The 21,933-nt window shown below is 37.1% G+C and overlaps 1 protein-coding gene across 16 annotated transcripts in view; it reads left to right on the forward strand.

Annotated features, from left to right (window-relative positions):
• The window catches only part of LOC129774637 (voltage-dependent L-type calcium channel subunit beta-1), a 422,247-nt gene extending 401,619 nt beyond the window's left edge, over positions 1–20,628 (forward strand). For all 16 annotated transcript variants that reach the window (XM_055778437.1, XM_055778443.1, XM_055778449.1 and 13 more), the window contains one exon: positions 3,915–20,628. In XM_055778437.1, the coding sequence (XP_055634412.1) occupies positions 3,915–4,540 (626 nt within the window). In that variant the 3' untranslated portion in view covers positions 4,541–20,628. The remainder of the gene's footprint in view (positions 1–3,914) is intronic.
• Positions 20,629–21,933: the final 1,305 nt, after the last annotated feature.

Genomic DNA, 21,933 nt, shown 5'->3' on the forward strand with positions numbered 1-21,933 from the left:
GATGCAAGCTGCGGGTGCATTTGTACTCGCTTGCGTTTCTGGAAAACGGAATCTTTCTCTAACACAGACTTCAAAACCATGGACACTGTGGAAATCGGCATGGAAATTTAGATGGAAGCAGTGGGAACTTTCGCACTCGTTTGCGTTTTTGCAAATTGGAATGTTTCCCTAACACAGACTTCAAAACCATGAAGCCTGGGGAAAGATGCAAACTACGAGTACTTTCGTACTCACTTGCATTTTTGCAAACCGGAATGTGTTTTCCCAATACAGATTCCGAAACCAAAAAGTTGGGAGAATCGGCATTGCAGACACATTCAAGTCGGCAATACTTTTATACCCCCAAACACTCCAGGATTCGTTTTGCTATCACGGTTTACAAAAGCGGGTACAAATGCAACGCTTTGACTAGATTATTCAAGACTGCATTGGAAGATATCCCTTCATATCGCCAGCTCACTGAACTTCTATGCATACCGTTTGATGATTAGGCAAAATGTTGATAACTATTTGCTGCGATAACTACTACCATTATGCATGAATTGACTTAAATTGAGATTTGTTTGCAATTGAATTCGTAAATAATTTCATTAATTCACTATTTTAATCAATAATTTAATCAATATACAAAATATAGCAATGCGCAGCGGCGATATCGTACCCAATGAGGAACATCCAAGGTGGGATTATTGCTAATTGAAGAAATACAATTGATTACTAAGCCAACGGCAGTTCTACGTCAACCTTGCGGTTATATCATAGCCATCCATAGTTTTTTGAAAAACGAAAGATCACCGAAAGTTGGGGATTTAAAAAAAAAAGTTGCTGCCAAATGTCTTAGAATTGCATTACTCGTCGTGATTTACAGTGAAGCTTCTGAATCCGGACACTTTTTCATTATTGAATGTTGAATGATGCCAAAACCATGACATTTTTTGCATGTTGAATTAATGTCACTGTTAGTTACTATTGTGCCAGTTTAGTTTAGTGTCAAACATAGTACCCAGCTGTTAACAAAAAAATTTAAAAAATAAAAAATCAATGTGAATTTCACAAACCCATGTCCGGAATTAAAAGCATTCAGAAAATGATTTTAAATCCGGACGGTCGAAAGTTGACGATAAAATTTCTCATTGAAGGAGTTGCATAAGGGTATATTAGAAGCCTTAGTATGGAGTATGGAGTGTGGAGCAGACTTTTGATCCGGAAAACTGTAAAACTCTTCGGTATACAGGACGGGGTCGATTATATGACCCGTTTGTATGTACGTGAGTAACTTTGTCTGTAGCGCTGTCCCACATTAATGGAAATTTAACCCCCTTCCTGTTGATCGATTGATCTGAAATCTGGAACACACCTTTATCTCTGCAGTCATTATAAAACTGCGTATTTTATGATCTTGAAAATCCAAAATGGCGGCCGTCATAAAATGGCGAATTTCATCTTTTTTCTAAAGCCAATGTCCTGGAAGAAAGGTAATGAAGATGGTCGAGTTTCGAGCGACTGCCATAACTATTTCGCAAATAGTGACGTCATTCGTTGTGTTTATCTTTGATTGCCCACCGCATCCATGTAAAAATGCCATTTTCAGGAAGTAGTTTATCAATTAAAACGTACATTTTTGTAGAGCTCCCGCTGATTATGAGGCTAATGTGATCGTGTGGAGTGAATATTTGTGAAATCACGTCGAAAAAGACGGATAAAAGTGATATTTCCATGTGTCATTTTCACTCCCCCTCCCCCATCCCCCACGTGCATAGAAACAAACGAAGTTTCATTATTTTACCGTTATGGAGTTGACGTTTCGAAGGCTCTCAGTGGCGGTGTGTATGTTGTGAGATATCGCTGAAAATAATCGCCAATTAACCAATATTTCACCGAAAATGTTACTGCTTTAGAGAACTAAGCATACCACGGCTCTCTGGGCCTTTTTACCACATGAATATTCGAAATAAGCCACGATATAATTGTCATCTGTTAAAAAAACAACCAGTTGAATGATTTCATGAGAATGTTGGCTCAGACTATCATGCAACCGTGAGTTTTCAACATTGCTTTGTTTCTTCCATATACATTCCATATTTTGCTTGCCAATACAGATACACTTCGCCTACTGCTCACCCTCTATATGTACCTCATTGCTCTAAACCCCATCAATATGGGTATCAAACGAAAGGGCTTGACTGGACGAACACAGTTATTTATGGAAAATTCAAATCCAAAATGGCCGCCAGCGCAAAATGGCGCAATATATAATTTTTTTTTCAAACCTTATCGTAAAAGCCACAGAATGTTGGTTAATAGTCACTTTCACTGTCCACTAACGTTGGTAATGGAAAAATCAACCACAGGACATACGATAAAAGATTTATGAACAATTTACAGCGCAGGAAACACACAGGACGTATTATAAAAATCGAGTCGATTAGAATTTTACCCGTTAGCTCTTTTTTGCTCAATTTGATACCGACAAAAGTCGATGGCATCGACCGTGTGAAAGCTGTCGGTGCAATTGTCAAAATTTGTCGAGTTATTTGGTTTGTTTGTTGTATACCTTCAGAGCATTAGTTTGTTTTGGTTTGCGTCCCTGGTATTTTCCTCGGGAAACGTTTCAGAAACGCTTAAGTATATGCAATTTCTAACACATGAAGATCATTAAGATTATCTCGATTCACGAAAATACGAAATTTTACTCGATGTGTAGTGATAACAATGGTCGATTTTTATCGACTCGATTTACTTACAAGGGGGCTGTCTACGTGCCACGTGGACAACTTTAGGTGCGTAGGGGTTACGAAAATGTCCACGCTTATCCACGGTAAAGGGGGAGGTGATTTAGATGATGTCCACGTGGACACAAACCAAAGAAAACCAATGTTTTGAAAAAATAGAAAACGAACATCAAATTATTTTATGGGTGCACGAACCGTATCTCTGAAGAAGTGTTCCTAGCAGCGAAGATAATATTCATTGAAATGTTTCTGGAATACGCTTCTATCGTCCGGTTGTCCGGGAAGTTCGTGCCATCACTCATGATAATCAAATCGAGACAATGATTAAAAATGTTCCTTAGTACATGACACATGAATTAGCAGGTTAATTACAAATATCTGTATTCATGTACGCTCGAATGTATGGGTTCTACTATATTTGAACTAAAATAAAATTTAATAATCGCATCTCAATCAGCGCTCGCTTTATGAACGAAAACTCACAGTTTAACTGTTTTCCCAATTTTTTATTCCAAAAAATGGAAAATGTCCACGTGCACAACAAGGGGAGGGATATAGGAAACGTCCACGCTTGTCCACGGAGCGGGGAGGGGGTGTCTAAAATCGATCTTTTTCTGTCCACGTGGTATGTACATGAATGTAAGTGCTCCGTAACTGGTCTCAAGTTCCCCGTGGAAGAAAAATAACACAAAACGTTTCTAAAACAGAAATAGATTATGGATTCACATTCTCGTAATTTCCCACGTCAATCAAAATTGTATGTGGGGTGTTGTCTGTTGAAAAATCGGCATTTCATGAGTGACATAAGTGTTTTTTTTATCCCCCTACTGAAAATATTCCCAGCCGTAAAACCCAGAACGTGATTTTCGAAAGGAACTCCAAATAATCTAGTTTTCTAGATCCTTGAAATAAATTTATAAGAAGTCGTTCAACTCGGATTGCATCCTCAATAACTACATCAGTTTCGTAACCAGCTCGCTACTCGCATGATTTTTATCCGTTCATAAATTCCGATATGTTTATATTCGTTCTAACTAGAGTGCGTTAACAACCCGAAATATGAGTGCTCGATGCCGTCCATGCCAGAGTGAAACTTGGTGCTTGGCCGGAGAAAGAATGAGTCGTACGCAGAACGTACATAGTAACACACTCTTCCATTTCTTCTACAACCATTCCTTGCAGGTGCATCATATCATCACAATAGTAATAGCAGTAGTAGTAGACGACCGGCCTCCAATCGCCACGACAACCGGGACCGCGACCGTTTGGATCGGATCGAGCGTGACCGCGAGCGGGACCGGGAGCGGCTACACGCCCGCGAGCGAGACATGCTGCACTACGACATCAACGATGACGATCTGCTGAACGAGCGTAACTACGGCCCAGCGGATTACGGCGGCGGCGGAGGTGGTGGCGGCGGTGGCGGCGGAGGTATGATACGAGGCGACAGCAGAGACATTCGGGACTTGCGGGAACGGGACAGCCGGGGGGTGCACATGGGCGGGGCAGTGAACGTAGGCGTGGCCAGCAGCAGTAGTAGTAGTAATAGACACAATCTCAACAGCGAAATGTACGATCACGACCGGGAGCTGATAAGAGACGCGAGGGGGGATCTGGTACGTGGGGGAGACCCACGGGTAGACGGACGCTATCCGATCGCACAGCCCCAGCAGCTGGTGGCGCCACCGTCGTCGCAGTCTGTCCGTCGAAGTGGGGGTGGTGTCGAAAGGACGGACGGACGGGACCGCGACGACTACAGTCCCCACCGGGGAGGCGGTAATAATAGAAGAGTATTGAATGCCATGTAGGAATCGTGGATATAGGAATGGGATCAGGATGATGAATCTGTTGACGAGGAGAAGCTCGTTCCGGATAGCGAGGAGGACGACGGCTTCGAGTACGACGAGTTCTACTAGAGTTCCCGAGCGCGGCTAGTTGAACTTGCAATCTCATGGTTAATTCTAAACTCATTAGGCTATCGACTGAAGAAAATAAATTGCTATCCAAACGATTCGAAAAGAGGGAAATTTAGTCTTGGCTCGGAACTAAACTCGTCTTCAGAGAAGAGGGACTTCAAACGAACGAACGTAGCGAAAACCAGAGAGAAACGATGTAAAATACTAGCATTACGCAGAGATACAGGCTAATAGTGAACAACCACATACACGAGAGATAAAAATGCACACCTTACACCACAACAAAAACAAACACACACATATTCAGACAAGTGGATAAACCCTTCCCCCACAAAACAAAAGGAGAAGAGTTAAATTCGAGAGTGAAATCGCGTGAGCGTTCGCCGTCGTTCGTGAATCATCCTGATCCATTCCTATTGCATAAATAAAAATACTCATTTCTATATAATACCGCTTTCATCATTTTTGAACACTGTCCACTGTTGGTTCCATTCTTTGTTTTTCTTTCATTCTTCTATTGTTTTTGTTTCTTTTGTGGTGCGATACCCAAGTCTATCGTTGTACGCTGTTATCCTTCCTCTTGTTGGGATATTCCACCAATCAACACGAAACCTTTTTAATTTCATATTTTTGATTTAGCTGAAACTCTGCGAACATGTTCGGCACTAGGTACGATGCCATTTTACGGTACTATTTTTTTAACCCGATCATGACTGATTTTTTAAGAGGGCTTATGCAAATAAGGTATCATTTCAGAAAACGAACAATTACGCCAAAACGGGTTATTTGACCGAAATGGTGTCTTAGGCAAAGTTATAGATTATAACTTTCCGGTTCTGGTACACGCTAAAAAACAATATTTGTTTTTGACTGAAAAAAAAAGAAAGTTAAGTTTAAAAATGGAATATCACACTATATTGTTTGAAAATCTGTATTTTCGACACAATACAGCTGACACAATTGATTCTGGGCAAATGAAAAACTAATTTTACAGGACATTTTAAAATATACGCGTTTTTTTCACATTCGTATATGTTAATCAAAATCATAACACTATTCTAAAAAAATTATTCTAAAATGATAGCTGCTCTAATTGTGTACCTAAATTGTTTTCTAGTGACGGGGAGTCTGCACAACGCCGTAAATAGCAATTTGCAATCTTGTTCACACAAAGTAGACTATCTGTGTACATTTCCATGTAATTGGAAAGGTTGAATTTCTTCAAACTGTGTAAAATTAGTTTTATTTCTTCATGTCTTGTAAACACGCAAGGTTTCTAAGGGTTCCAAGGGTTAGTGAAAAGCTTACACAGCTTAAGGCGAAGGCTTGTGAGAGAAGAAAATCTCATTTTCACTGCTGAAGGTTTCTCTTAAAGTCATCATTTCTTCAAACTTGTGTTTGAAGAATTAAGGAACCTTTTCTGGATTACTTGCCTTTAGGCATCTTTTTGTACAGATACATAATCTTTTTGGCCAGGCATTGAACGGCTTATATCATCATCTTATATCAATCCTCCAATTGTTTGATCACTCAAGGCCATGCCAGATTCGCGGGCTTTAGACGACTGACTTTTTCCGTTTATTCCCTTAGCCTCTGTTGCAATATACAGTGTGGAAAATTGATTTTTTATCCCTGTCACCGGGCAAGATAAAAAACACACCATTGAATTTATAAAATTTAAAGCTAAACAAAAAATACAAAACACTGAACAAAAAATAAAAGCAAAACACTAATAATACGACGGAATCCGCAACAGTTGAACCTGAATACGCACCTGCAAAGAAAGAGTAATTAGTTATGCTATATTTCTGGATATTTATTGTTACTTACCTTTTCAACACGGAACAAAACCTGATACAGATTATTTGCACCTCTCGAAACACAACAGCACAACAAAACAACATATAGACAATTATAACAATCACAAACAATAAGAAACGAATTGTCAAAAGACCAGGAACGGATGGAAACGAATCCGCTATACAACGCGTGATTGTATTATAGCGAACATTCCAGACACAATCCAAACAAACGCTATTCGAATGAATATGGGCCAATCGTATAAATAGGGCACGAAGTGTCAACCAACCAACCAGCTTTGGCTATATTCGATCTCATCATATCTTATCACTAATCGGGTAGCCAGTCTACTCTATATTCATCGCCTTTTCGGAACTCTGCTCAGATACTATCTGGGCGGGAACAATCCCATTTGTTTATTTACGCTCATTAGCATCTTAGCTGTAACAGAGCCAAATTTTATTCGTGTGCATATCACATGTCTCTCATATCTATAAATAGCACATTACACAGTTGCCATTTTTCGGTGTAAACGTATTCCTTCTATACCATTGCATATGGTACATTACACAGTGGTAGCCATTTAGGCGTAAGAGTATTCCTTCTATACTTCCTTTGTTCAGACGGACAGCGAAGACAGTTGATATGATCATTATTGTGTTATTAATAGAACAACAGCCCGATGTTTCATGTAGAGCAGAGCAGTTGTATGAATGAATCGAGTTTCATTCGACCATGGATCGATCTCCATCGCTGATGATTGTAGCGTGGACGTAGTTATTCTATAGAACACAAAGATGGTCGATGAGCAACCAATGTGGCTACGAAGACCCCCGAAAATTCGTTTGGACGCAGTGCCCTTTTTTAGTGCTTTAGTAAGTCAATTTCTACAATAAATTGATCCACAGCAATTACACAGCCTTCATAGTTTTTACACTATTGCTTCCAATTCTAAGTTCTTTTCTGACTGAATAAAAAATAAAAACAGGTTTTAACCCTTTCCCGTATAACATCGAGTCTCACTCGTGGTGTACCTGCATAACACAGGGCGCTAGGACGCTCAGCAGAGTAGTGAAATCATTTGATGTGTGACGTATTAAATAATACGGGAAGGGTTTAATAGAGGAAATTCGTTTAAACGCACATTAGCTTCCATTGGTGAAAACAAACATTTAGTTAACATTTTTAGGAAAAAACAATAGTCAATATTTAGTTTGCTTTCCGTTTTTGCGAATAGTTTCAAAAATTCTGTTCGGCATGGGATTAACGAGATTTTCCAGCTTTGCAGCAGCGATGGATCTTCAGGGTTCTCTCGCAGCAGCTTCCACCGCTGTACTCCCGTCGTTCAAGAATTCCTGAAAGGTTCTCAATTGGAATTTAGATCTGAACTACGTGCTGGTCAGTCCAAGACCATGATGTCTCGCTCCGAAAACCATTACATTACATCACATCATTTTGGCGAAATTCAATCGAACCTGAATATGTGCTGGAGAAAGATTCGGTTTCTTGGGCTTTCTAGTGTACCTGAAGTAACCAGGTCCCGCAATATCTGTGTAATGCGCTTATTGGTAATTGGTAATCTCCGATGCGTAGAACTTTCCAGTTCCGGCCAGCTCCAGAATTCGATTTTTTATTTTGGTATTCCGCTTATTTTTCTTCTTAAGGTGAAGGTGGAAGCTAGCCACAAATTGCTGCCACAATGGCGCTCATTTCTTTCATCTCCCTCCCTCACCTCTCGACCGAAAATCAATAATTTTGCGAAACAGTGTGAAGAAAATGATCGTTTTCGCACACTTCCCATCAAGTAATATCAACCAAACTCTAATCGATTACTCACAAGATATTAAATTTTCATCTGCTTTCGCACCGTATAGTGAAGAACGTCGGAAAACTCGAGCAAGTGCTCTGAAAGTTAAATTTTCGTTTTTCAATCTTTTGCAATGGTTTTGTTTGTATTGGTGGAAGCATCGTTATTTTTTCGACACTGATGCCAAACAACATCATCGAAACAGCTATAAAAACCACTCAATAAAATGTTATTCCGGAGTCATAGCGTCCCATGTCATGAAAATCAATAGAATAAAATTGTGTTGATATCAATACAATTATTATTTTTACGTTTAATGGGTCTATAATGTAAGTTTTAGCAACTTCAACATTGGGTAAGAAAATTGTATTGCAGAGCTCGGAACACTGCCACGGCTGCCTATGCTTTCAAAAACAGTAAACGGAAAAGTATTAAATTCAATCTAAATGCCTCGGCCAACGAAGAGAAGGGTTAAGGCTTTCCAACGTGAATATGTGAAAACAATACGATCAACGAAGGAAAATATTAAGGAATTATCAACATTGAGTTACTATGCGGAAGAACTTGTTAATACCAAAAGTGCCCCAATTCGCATGTGTTATAAATTTGCTCATGTTACGCTCGCGTATAATCAGAATCATATGCAAATGCACCTTCTATATATATTTATATTTGCAATTGTTCATCGGAACATATCGTTCATACATTTTACTTTAGTATTGAATTGTTATTTGTTTTTTTTTTTCAAATGTATTCAAAGACTCGTGTCAATGAAGCGCCACACAGTCTGATAAGTGAATTGATCTATTTACGTGTGCTTTGCTCTTCTCTCACAAACACTATTACCCCATTTTTAAACGAGGGTTTACCTATACTACTACAATGGCTAGCTTCCACCTTCACCTTAACACCATATTTTTTTACCTTTCATCAGCACATTTAGAATCGATGTATTGAATCTGTGTACTCTCCTTCCTATTTCCCGGTTACTCATACCAGTTTTCTTCAGTTCACGAACAACTGTTCTGATTCACTCAAATTCTTTGTTTCGGCATTTGTCACCTCAGATCAACAATATTCCAGCACCAACAAATGCGTTGCGTACTAACACAACAACAAAACTGAAATGACAGATTGCCTAAGTTTTTGGTGTCATAGGTGCGCCTGTCGCTTTAATTCAATTGTGTATACCGAATACCTTTGCTTCATATTTTGTATAACTTCATCGAATTCGTCAACTTCATTAACTTCATGCTTTAATTGAAGGAAGATTCTTTCTAACACCTTGGGTAACACTTCTTTTCGGAATAAAGGCGAAATTCAGGTTTGTTAAGTTTAGTTAAGTGGATTCCTGAAATGACTCCGTCGATTATTTCGATGTCGGCTGTCTGCTGGAAGAACTTTTCGTTATGATATATAGGGAAATGTATTCTTTTGAAAAGATTCTTTGTCATAACATACCATGTCCCATTGTCGGTTCATGTGAGCTTTGGCAAAACTCAGACGTCTTTCGAAGTGAGAAGGTGTAAGATTAGGATCTTTAATCTTATAAGCCCTCTTTATGTAAGGACTTTTCACCAAAATTTGACGAATTGCCTCCCGGAAAACATTCAAATTCAAAGATTGCTTTATTTGCATAAGCGATTTTAAGGTATTCGAAGCTGTTCTAAGTATTTCCAGCTAATCCCGATGTTTGAGTCGCCAAATAATTGAGCACTACTTGATGGGATTGTCCAATCCGATGAGCAATTTCTCTGATACCCACATTTTGTTGGTGAAATGTATCGATTTGTCCTATTTCTCTTTCCGTGAGCATTTTCCAAATTTATTGATCAAAACAACTAAAACTACGGAAAATGTAACTGGTGTTATACAAATTTGACACTTGAAAAATACAAAAACTTTAGTTTACACTCACCACTTGCGCAGTGTATGATGGTTACCAATATCAATACACTAGAATATAAATTGAAACATTGTTTGTTTACAATGACACAAAACAGCAAAATCATCACCTGGTCTTATAGGAGTTAGACAGAGCGTAAAATGTTAAAAAAAAACCAAAAACAAAAGTGCAAATTTTAAAATGCCATGAAAAATTTATTTTTGGTTTGCTCAGAATCAATTTTTTTCCAGTGCTTGGAGAGTATATGGGCATTAATATGTAAAAAATTTTGATTTTTTAAAAATGTTGTTTTTAGATATTCCATTTCTAAACATTATTTTCTTTTTTTCGGTAAAAAACGTAAAATTATAATCTATTACTTTGTCTAAGGCACCATTTCGATCAAATAACCCGTTTTGGAATACTATTTTATTTTCTTAAATGATACAATTTTTGCATAAGTGGGCTTATGAGGGCATAAGAGGGCTTATGCAAAAATTGTGTTATTTGTAGTGTTAAAAAAATTAAAACGTATTTTAAAAAACTATTACCGTAAAATGGCATCGTACCTAGTGCCGAGCAAGTTGGCAAACTTTCATCAGAAATATGAATTTAAAAAGTTCTTCGAAAATTCGTATTAATTGGTGGAATTCCTCTGTTGCCTCCATCCCGGTTGTATTCGACGTTCAGTTCAGGTGTTTATATTATGGTAACGAACAATCTGCCAGTTAATCAATTGACCTAGAAGTTTAAAGGGAAGCTTCAAGTAAAGCGAAGTAGAAGTTTTTAAAAGACTGGTTGCACAATGCTTAGTACTTAAACGAATTAAAGTTCTACCCACTTTTATCTTCCATTTCACTTTCCCCCTAGACAGTAAGTTAGTTAATCGATCAGTTCGTTCGATTTCAACTGGAATTGATTGATATTGTTAGTTGAGTTAACGGTCCGTAGCCTGTTTGCAGTCCTTTGATCCAGCTTCTATCCACCCCGCTAGTTGTTCTAATCCGTTCAGTTGTTTATCGTTATTTTTCGTCTTTGGATTTGATCCGTTCGTTGATTAGCAATTGTTAGTTTTCGGCGCTAGTTTTAGTTTTGTTACTGATGGACGTAAAATGATGAAGAATATTTATATAGAAATAGACGTAAAGTAAAAACTAGTGGATAAATTTCTTGAGATTCGAATATTCAAATGAAAACAAACAAAAAAAAACAACGTAGATAAGTAAGCATGAACGTAAAGTTTCTTACATCAGTTTTCGTATTTATTAGCAAACCAAGAACATAAATCCATCATGTTAACACTTTATAGGATTCCGCTAATAATTTTCTAGTTTAGCTGTTAAGGGAATATCAACTGATATTGATTTTGTATTTGAAAAGGGTTTTATATAAGTAAAAGAAGTCACGCCGAATGTGGATAAAGACAACCAAACCATACTTTTGATGTTCACTATCAAGCTAGGGCAGTCAGCTTTTCACCAAGAAAAAAAACACCTGTAAACACACACACAGTGAAGAAGAGCAGACATACTTAATTTTTTAAAACGTGGAAAACCAAAGGAAGAGAACTCAACTTTTAATTGTGCCAAATCAATAGGAGTATTGTTAAAGAAAATAGTCACACAAGAAAGGTAAAAGTTACGCCAATAAGAAACGTTTCGTTGAAAGGTCCACTTCAGCGTGATACAACACAAAAAAAAGAAAGAACTATATAGTTTTCATTCTCCAGCCCGGTCACCAGCCGGTTGACCAGCTTGGAAAAGGGTACTTTTTTATAGATTACGTTATCTTACCTATCAACAATTAACAGTTTCTCTCAAAACAAGCTCCAGCTGCAAAGAAAAATGCATATAAATATAAATAATGAAAGCTTTAAATTTAAATTTAGGTATCCAAATAAATAATGACACGCAGAGACACACACACACAAAACCAAGAACGCTAACGAGTGAAATTCGTACGGATGATAAATTTTTGTATAAAAAAAGATAATTAAAAGGATGATGGGTAACATTGAGTAAATTATCATCCGATTAGTAAATCCAGTTTTATTCGTCATTTTCTGCAGTGATTCCAGCGTTTAACTTAAAAGAAAACAAAAAAAATGAGATAGATACGAGCTTCAACTGTGGCATTTCTGTTAAAATTTTTGAATCACAAATGAAGAAAAAAGGAACAACACGGGAGTGAATCACGAGGATGAAAAACAGAGAAACAAACCAACACACAGAAGCTCAATCAGAATTCGACATCAATGAGAACGACTGATGGTGTTGAAGCAACAACACTTTACAATACCTGATGTTAAGGTTTCGACTTTTGAACATAGTCACGCTTGAAAAACGCGCTTACGCTGTTACGCACCTTGTTTAAGCCCGTTCAATCTTTGAGAAAATAAAAAATCAGCCTTACCAAAAATCACCCAGAAGTGTCGGGTGAGCGAGAAAAGAACTGTGTTCCAATTTTTTTCAATTTTCCCCTCCATTCTCACGAGAGAACCCGCAATGCTCCTTTCTTCCATCATCTCTGTGTAATAACTCGCGCATGAGCGATGAGCATCACACATCCATCCACACTTATCCCAACCTCACTAACACTCTCCACCAATCGATACGATCGCACACATACACACATCGTTAGCAACGCAGAAACGTACGTTAGAGAAAAAAAATATTGTTTTTCCGGAATTGGATGAAAGAAACAAGCAAAGATGAGAATTATTCCAAACCTAATGAAAAACTGAAATTGTGATTACGCCACTACTATTAAAAACAAAAAGAATACGAAGAAGAAGAGCCTACAGCAGGAAATCCAAGTGAGAGTAAACAAGAAAAAAAATACTGACAGTAATGAGGATAAACGAAACACTGTAAAAAGTAAACTGAGAGAACACACGTGACGAGTAAAACAAGAAGAGAGACAAAAAAAAACATTGCTATATACCAATTGCCTTGCACAGATATAAATTTATTGAGATTATTAAAACAAAACAAAGGAAAACAAACGAACGGGAGAGATCGCCGACGGGAAGGAACGATACTCGGACGGAAAGGCGAGCGACTGATCTGACGGCACTTTCAGCCCCAATCTCTGTCCTGTATCGTTCTCTGCATGCTTCCCGGCGGGTTAAACTTTTTTTCATTTATTAAATCGATCAACACTAGATAAAAAATATAAAGAATAAAAACAGTGAGCAGACGGTTTTGGAGGAGGTGCGGAAGAGAACAGCTGTAATGTTAAGACAATGTAAAGATTAAATAAAAGAAAAATCTAGTTAAATATAACAAGTGACGAAGGATTTATAATCAGTAGAATCTGTAAATATTCCATTTAAGTAAAAAAAAATCAAAAACGAGAAAGTGAAAAAGGGGTCGAGTGTCGGTGACAACTAATTGAGATTCCAAATACTCTTCGCTACTGCGTTTACACACACACGGTTATTTTTGTTGTTAACAATCATCCAGACAAACGACAGGACTAGAACATTCATTTTCTTGATCTCGATTTCCATAATTTTCTTTCTAAAACGGGCACTCTCCAATGAACGGAAATCCATTTTTACCAAATGTTACCAAAATCTTCAATGTTTCAAAATAGAATTAAAATGGTACCAAACATCCTAACACCCTAGATATTCAAAAAAGCGATTTTTTTTCTACATGTTTCTAAAATCTAGCAATTCCAAAATATTTCCCTGAAAGGAGTTTTCGAAACTCTTATTTACAGAGCTATAGCCATTTTAGTGACGCGATACCTTATCTAATACGCCCTTTCAAAACTTTCAACGTTTTTTCTTCGAAACTATTTTTTCCAAAATGGTTTACTCGATATTTCAAGTTCTACTGAACCGATTTGTTCACAATTTGGTGTGAACATTCTCTATACATCTCTTTATCGACCAATAATTTGTTTTTTTTTCAATTTCACTATTCCTAAAGAATTGAAATCGTCATTAAAAATATTCCAGAAGTTTTATTTCTATGCCGCAATTTTGTCTAAATACAAATTTTTTATCTGTCCCAGGTTCATACGATAGCGATGTCTTTACGGATTATGAATCTTTTGGTTTTTTTTGTTTCGTATAACCAGAAAGGTAATCGTGTACACCAATCATGGTGTGATGACTCACTGAACTGGTACCTTGATCGATCGGAAAAATCCCTCTCACTAAAATCAATATCAGGATAATAGTCGGATAGGGTGTGTCTCGGGTAAAGGGTGTTAACATATTGCGGACTGCTCACGAGATTTCTCCACGTGTTTTCTATACTTGATGGTTAAATCCTTGGTTTGCCAAGAATCTAACAAGACCTACCGATGGCTCGCCTTCGTCTCATCCACACCGAAGGAAACGATCTCATTCGTGGAATCCGAACAAATGAAGCGTTCAAGTTTGCCCTAAGACGTGTGGTTCCTAATGTGTTAAGAGGTGTCCTCGTTGTGCTTGACATATCGGTCGTCTAGGGAGATAGTGGATTTGAGCTTAATGTTCTTTCGATTTCCTATTCCTGCCATCCTAAGTCACGTATTTCCGATTGTTTTCTATAACGTTTTCTATAAGGTGAAGATCACCTAATGCAGAAAAGAAAGACTTAGTCCTACGCAGTCCAGATCGTACGGAAGTTCGTTCACGACTTCCTGCTTAGATTCAAACTACCCATTCATCATACTAATTTGCATATACCTGAACAAGCACTGGTCTATTGGGCTAAGATCGGACTAGTACGAAGGAATGCTCTAGGACCTGAAAACCTAATTTCTGAGCCTTCGCTACTGTCTCTCGAGCTCTATACGTACATTATCGTGCAACAGAGAATTGGTTTCCTAACAACTGAGGTACTGGATCTGCCTCACTTCTTGGCCACTATGCTAAGCTGATGCAGGTACCGATGGCGAACTGACTCGCATGTAACCAGTGTTGGAAAAAATCATGTTCGCTAAGAACAAATGCATAGATTTTCGGGTTAGGTTGCATCGAAAACCTATATATTCCAAAAGAAAATTTAAATGACAGATCCAGGCAACCATTGAATATGAGCAAATGAACTTTTGTCCTTCAATATGTTTTAATGTTTATTTTTTCCACCCAGTGTCATTTTCATCTTGATTATCGGAAACGTCAGAACTGAATTTCATTTCAGCCAAATGAATATCAGCTGTTGTTAACTTCTAACCTGAGGCTGCTGTGTGCGGTTGGGTTTTGCAGTTGCCGGATGCCGTAATCGAGAATACCTTATGAAATTCCCGATGTCGCAAATGACTTGGCGGTAGCTAAAACCACTCGTTGTATCCATTCTGCATATGCCGTTGCTACCGTCTCGCCAAGTAAAATTTATTTTGAACTTAAATTCACTGCCAGAACGAATATCGTTTCAGATGTGATGAATATCAATTTGTTGCTTTTGATATCCAAAGTATAAATAACAGCGAAGTTATGAACCCCACTCAATGTCGCATTCATTCATTATAGCAAATTTGCTCATGCAACAGCGATATGAACAAAATGAACTCGTTTGTTATTGTCATCAATATAATGAGGGCAGTGTGTTTCAAGCTGAAAAAAAGTCATTTACACTGGAATAAAATCATATTCGTTTCTCGTAAATATTTGTTAATATTCTAAGACACTGCATGTAACTAATAACTACCCATGGATAACGCCATGTTTAGCAGACAGCAATTTTTCACGCTCACTTCTCACCAGCACTTTTTTTTTCTCTATTATAGTGGCTTTCAACACATTTTGGCTGGTTCGTCACTTTTACTTCCATTTTTGGAAGAATGTCGGGAGTGAGAATTGAACTCGTGATCTCTGCGTGAGAGGTATGGATGTTACCACTACGCCAGATCGCCTCCTCTCACCAGCACATGTTCAGACAATTCCACACGTTTTATGATTATGCTCGATTTCGTCTAGCCAAAAACCTCGTTGACATGTAACTCCTATCTAGTTAGAATCTAGAATATCACTGGCTGCGTATTGACACCTGGCCCAGAACAATTGCGGATCAAAGAGACGGCTTCCTTCACCTATGACCCAGGACAAAGTGATATCGAATCACTATCCTTAATTCATTTCTGGTCAAACCAGGTTGCAGATCTGTAGTCAAATGCTCGATCTGGACTTGCGGTTCAAAAATTCTCCAATCTAGCCGCTCTATGCGACAACATGTACGACCATACGAAGCAATCCAAGGGGTTTAGATCTGGTGAATTGCGAGGCTATTTATCTTCGGTCAAGACAAATAACTTTTCATCCGAAAAGACTTGTTCAGCGAGCCGTGATAGTAGGAGAGTTGTCCTTTCAAACCGTTTCTTCTTCGAAGCTTCCGAAGCTCCAAAGTTTGACATCCCAGATCATGTTTGAACGCATTGTGCATTGTCTGTTTCGAATTATTGATATCAGCGGTCGTTTTACGTATACAGCGTGAATATTCACGAGATTTTCGTCGAATTCGCTCCCTGACGATCTTAACCACTCACTCAGCCCTTGCTGAACGTATTCTGCCGAATCTTTTCAACGGTCATTCAACGATATTAGACACGATTTAACACTAGATTGCCCAAGTAGGTCATTTTCACTGCTTTTCAATTTCAATTAGGAAAGCTGTTATGTATATAACGGCACAGTTTCTTAGAATGTTGTGACTTTTTACACAACATATAACAGTGTTTATTGATAATTGAAGTTATCTCCCCCCTTCTTCATTTCCGGAGATTTATATTTGTTATACCTATATAGCCCAAAAGCAGTCATTTTGACTGCTTGAGGAATTTCAAATAATAAAATGACTTTTATTACTGAATTCAGTAAATTTCGTATATGACCAGTTTCGGCATTGTATTGGAAGGCAGTTTTCATTTTTTTTTCGATTACCGTCACATGATAACATACAAGTACATGATAAATTGTCACTTTGGGCGTATTAATAAGTTCTAAAGTAGTAATTGTTATTCGAATTTTTGTGCAGTAATACTTGGTCAAACAAGTTATTTTTTAAATTTCTTTTGAGGCCTAAGTGCAGGAAGTAAATGTTGAATACAAATGAGTTATTGGAAAAGTAAACGAACATAAGTGAAGAGTGCTTCCATGTACCATGAATCAGATGCAATAAATTTTGAACTATCGTGTGGAGATGAGGCAGATTTTATTCAAAGTGAAACATTTGATACTGAAGATAACGATGAGGAGTCAATCACCAATGATTATGGGAGATGGTCTTATCTCGTTGATGATAGATAACAATATTATCAAGCATATAAAAAACGCACAAATGTAGACTGCTGATTTTTGAGAAATGATTGAACAACGGAATTATCGGAAATATGTGCATTTATATGTAATTTTATATGCTTGTGAAGATTTGAGAATATTGAGAATAGTCCAGCTTGCTATCAACTAGGGCAAAATGTTACAGTTGACGAGCAATTATTTTCGACAAAAACCACATGCAGATTTTCACAGTATATGCCTAATAAACTCAATAAACTTGGCATACAATTGGAATGAATGTTTTGAATGGTTTTTCTTATATGGGGAAATATCATCAATGCTTCTCAGTGAACACGTTGTTCTGAAACTTGTCAAGCCATTTACAAGATGTTCAAGAAATATTACGACCAATTTTCCCTAGCATGTCACTCGCAGCAAAATTATCGACAAAAAAAAACAATTCTGGTAGGAACCATTGGAGGAAACAAAAGGGAACTATCCAAATAAGCTTATCAAACGGAAGATAACATGCCTCGTTTTTCAACTCTGTTATGTAAATCACAGAATTGTGTTCTTACAGTATATAAAAGCGCACTAAACAAAAGAGTAGCTGTCCTAAATTCTAAGCATGAATATGTGAAAATTTATAAAAGTAATGAAAAACACATGAAAAGATTTCCACCTTCATTTTCGAAAAAAATACATAAATGGTCCAAATTTTTTTTTTTTTAATTAAATAATTTATTTATTGTTCATATTCACCAGTAACTTGCTATGTAAATGATAAAAAAAAATTTGAAAATAAATTTCTTTACACATCATATATACTTTTACAAAACAGTCATTTTGACTGCTTTTAGGCAATATAGGTATATACTAAGTTTCGGTCTTTCTAGTGAAACTTTCTAAACGTGAAACCGGAATTTACAAATTGATAGTTATATGTACTAATGTATAACATTATGTATATCGATCGTCATTTTGGTACTTACGTATTAGCGTCACCGGAGCTCAAATTCAATAGATAGCAATTTTATTGTTCACACGGGAACTCAATCATCTTTTGTGTTGTCTTTTGTGCTTCCATGTTTCAAACTGACCGATTGCCCGGTCAGTTTGAAACATGGAAGACGCTTCATTAGGAGCGTGCGGAATAAAGATCTTCAATGCTTACAAGGCGTTTTTGGGCCATGGCTCATACATGGCATTCCAAAATATTTTTTTGACACGTGGGTTATATATATATATATATATATATATATATATATATATATATATATATATATATATATATATATATATATATATATATATATATATATATATATATATATATATATATATATATATATATATATATATATATATATATATATATAGATGAACGGCACAAGAAAGAATCACACTCATTGAAGGACATACCTTACATTCCCTCGTGAGAGTCCGAGTTTTTGATCCTCTTATTGACAGTTTAACTGTTAACTTGAGAAGAATTTCCAATTTTTTAACACATGGGTTCCATTTTTGCATAGAGTGACCGATAAGAGAAATATTCACACTAAATAAAAGTTAGCATTGGGGCGAACCTTACATATTTTCATAGCACCCATCGGTTATTCGTATCGCCGACGAAAAAACAGAGGTTTTTAGCATAACTAAGTTTATAACCCAAAGATAGTCCTGAAGACCTCAATTGGATTCAATTGCTGAGTGTTTCATAGTTGGTAGCAGATGTCTGTTCTATAGCCCCTGATCGTTGTCGGCCACAGGTACCGTTTCTTGTTAAACAGATCGGATTCCGAGTCATGCAACTAGGCAACTCTTTTCATGAACTTTAAGGGTTCACTATTTGGTTTGTAGATTTGCATTTCATCTGATTTGCTGCTTCAAAGCATTTAACTTGATAAAAGAACGCTATCTTCTAACCCTACTGTAGATTTTTGTGGAACTTGTAGCGTTAGTCGAAGAAAGTGAGTTTCCCCTTTTTCATTTGAACTGGATGCTCGCAAAAATTGGAACAACCAGAACTCTTATCTCTTATAGATCTGCAATAATTCTCATGGATAGTCAATGAACATGTTTGCTTTGAAGACACATTGAATTGTTATGACTGGATGATGTGCTCGTGTAAACGCAGTTCGCACTGAATTTTACAGCCAATACAGCCCAAATATCTCTCGTTCAGGAACTGTCAAGTCAACGGAATTCGTTTAATTGTTTGCTTATCTAGGCGGCAAAATTGAACACTTCAAATCTACACAGACCATACACGCGTACCTCCATCCTACATACACAATCCTTTAGTTAGAATAAACACACGAAAAAAATAACCAATTGTCTAACTGTATGACAGTGGAAAGAGCGATCATTTCTAAAGAGAATTAAGTCAACAAATATACGTTCGAAGACACTCACTGAACATACCAAATAACACACTCACTCACATATTACTCAAACATTAAACAAACAAGAAAAACGAGAAGTGATTACAGTTTATCTAGCGTTTTAAATTACATACCGAGAGTTTAAGCATACGCCGGATCAGGTGGAAGAGAACAAAACCAAATCTTAGTCTTCGTTAATCTCAATTTGTAACAGAAAAATAACACATGTTAAATCGGTTGAACGGAGAAAATACAAAACACAAAATAAGTTTACGAACATATAGCTAGTTTTGATCTTTGAACTTTGGAAAGTGAACAACCTAAACCAAACAGCAGGGAGTGTTATGGCGAAAGTAATAGAAAACAAAATTAGAACACTTCTGCCCTTGTACAGGCTTGTACAGAAAATTCAACACATTCGACTCTCAAGACCAACATCAAAAACCTCGAGCAATTCGTTTAACCCTTTTCTGTTCATCAAAAACGAAAATCTTTCGACATCCGTTACTGTTATCGATATTTTCCCTGTGCTAACAACGGTGCAGAAATCTCCCGGCTACGCGGTTAAGCTAAAATGTTTTACAAGCAAACTCTACGCGCCATCGGAACGATGGAAGTTATCGTTATACCCGTTTACCCAAAGTAAATTCTAACTGGATGATGTGTATTTACACTTGAAGAACAATCATCAGCCACAAAACAAAACAAAATAAAAAGATGAAAAGAGCACTAGCCGCGGATAGTGGTTGTTTTCTCATTGAAAAAAAAAACATTTTCCATACAGAACAAAACACAGGGAGAAAGAAGGTGGCATGTAAAAAAATACGCAGCAGAATGATGCTCTCGCAAAAACCACGAAGAAAATTCTAACGAGATCTTGAAATGAGAGAACAAGAAAAAAAATTGATTATAATTGATATAAAGAAAAATCTTGATTGTTGCCACATTTAAATTAAATTTAAATAACTATTGCAAATAAATTAAATTGAAAAAAAAAAGAAAAAAAAACATTTGTAAATATATAAAAAAAATAAAAATAATTTTTATCTACAAACGTATTTCATTTCACGCGATCCGAAACTGCGGTTCTCAACCCCAAAAACAGGAAGTGGGTTATATCTATGGTATAACCGCAAGGGTGACGTAGGACTATCGTTGATTTAGAGATCATTTGTTTGAAGTTGAATCTAAATCCATTCTGAATGAATGAATAAATGAATATTTGGGGGACTTCGAAAACGAGAGCGTTACGTTGGAGGCACAAGGTTTTATGCATCCAATATAGGATACGAAAAACCTTGTTCTGAAGAATAATCTTCAGAAGTTAACCTGCTAACTGTACTTGATTGACAAATCACAAACCCAAATGTATTATATGGATATTTTATGGATAGAAAACATTAAAATAAACTCTTTCGCTTGAATGTAATTTTCAATTCCAAGGGGAACTGGCAGATTATTTTCCAGCAACGATTAGATATTTCCACATTTTCCTCGATACTGGAAGCCCACCAGTGGTTAATACTAACTCGATAACCACCTGTTAATAGTACTTGATTGAAAAATATTTGGTCACAGTGTTACATGGATAGAAAACATTCAATTAAACTCTTTCACATGAATATATTTTGAAAATTCCCAGAGGAACTGGCAGATTATTTTCAGTAACGATTAGTTATTTCCACATTTTCCTCGATACTGGAAGCCCACCAGTGGTTAATGCCAACTCGATAACCACCTGTTAATAGCACTTGATTGAAACATATTTGGTCACAGTGTTACATGGATAGAAAACATTCAATTAAACTATTTCACATGAATATATTTTGAAAATTCCCAAAGGAACTGGCAGATTATTTTCCAGCAATGATTAGATCTTTCCGGAACTTTCTCGATGCTGAATGGCATCCTAATGGAAAGAGTTCTGCGCGTGTATGTGTCGATCCTTCGCCGTCCACCTCCTCCAGCACGTTAGGCAACGATGTTGTTTTGTCGATGTCCTCACGAAAAATGAATGTGTCTCACCACCAGAATATCGCTTAAGTATGCTTTTTGTGTGTGATTGAATCGAGAGAAGGTGTGGTTTACGATGGCAATTTGGAAGGCAAACTAGAGGGGAATGAACTCTCTGAGCTCGGAACTTTCGGCGACTGAGCAATAATCGATTGCGGGCGCATACAATATTGGATACGGAAA

The sequence above is a fragment of the Toxorhynchites rutilus genome, chromosome 3 (assembly GCF_029784135.1).
Source record: "Toxorhynchites rutilus septentrionalis strain SRP chromosome 3, ASM2978413v1, whole genome shotgun sequence".
Lineage (NCBI taxonomy): Eukaryota > Metazoa > Arthropoda > Insecta > Diptera > Culicidae > Toxorhynchites > Toxorhynchites rutilus.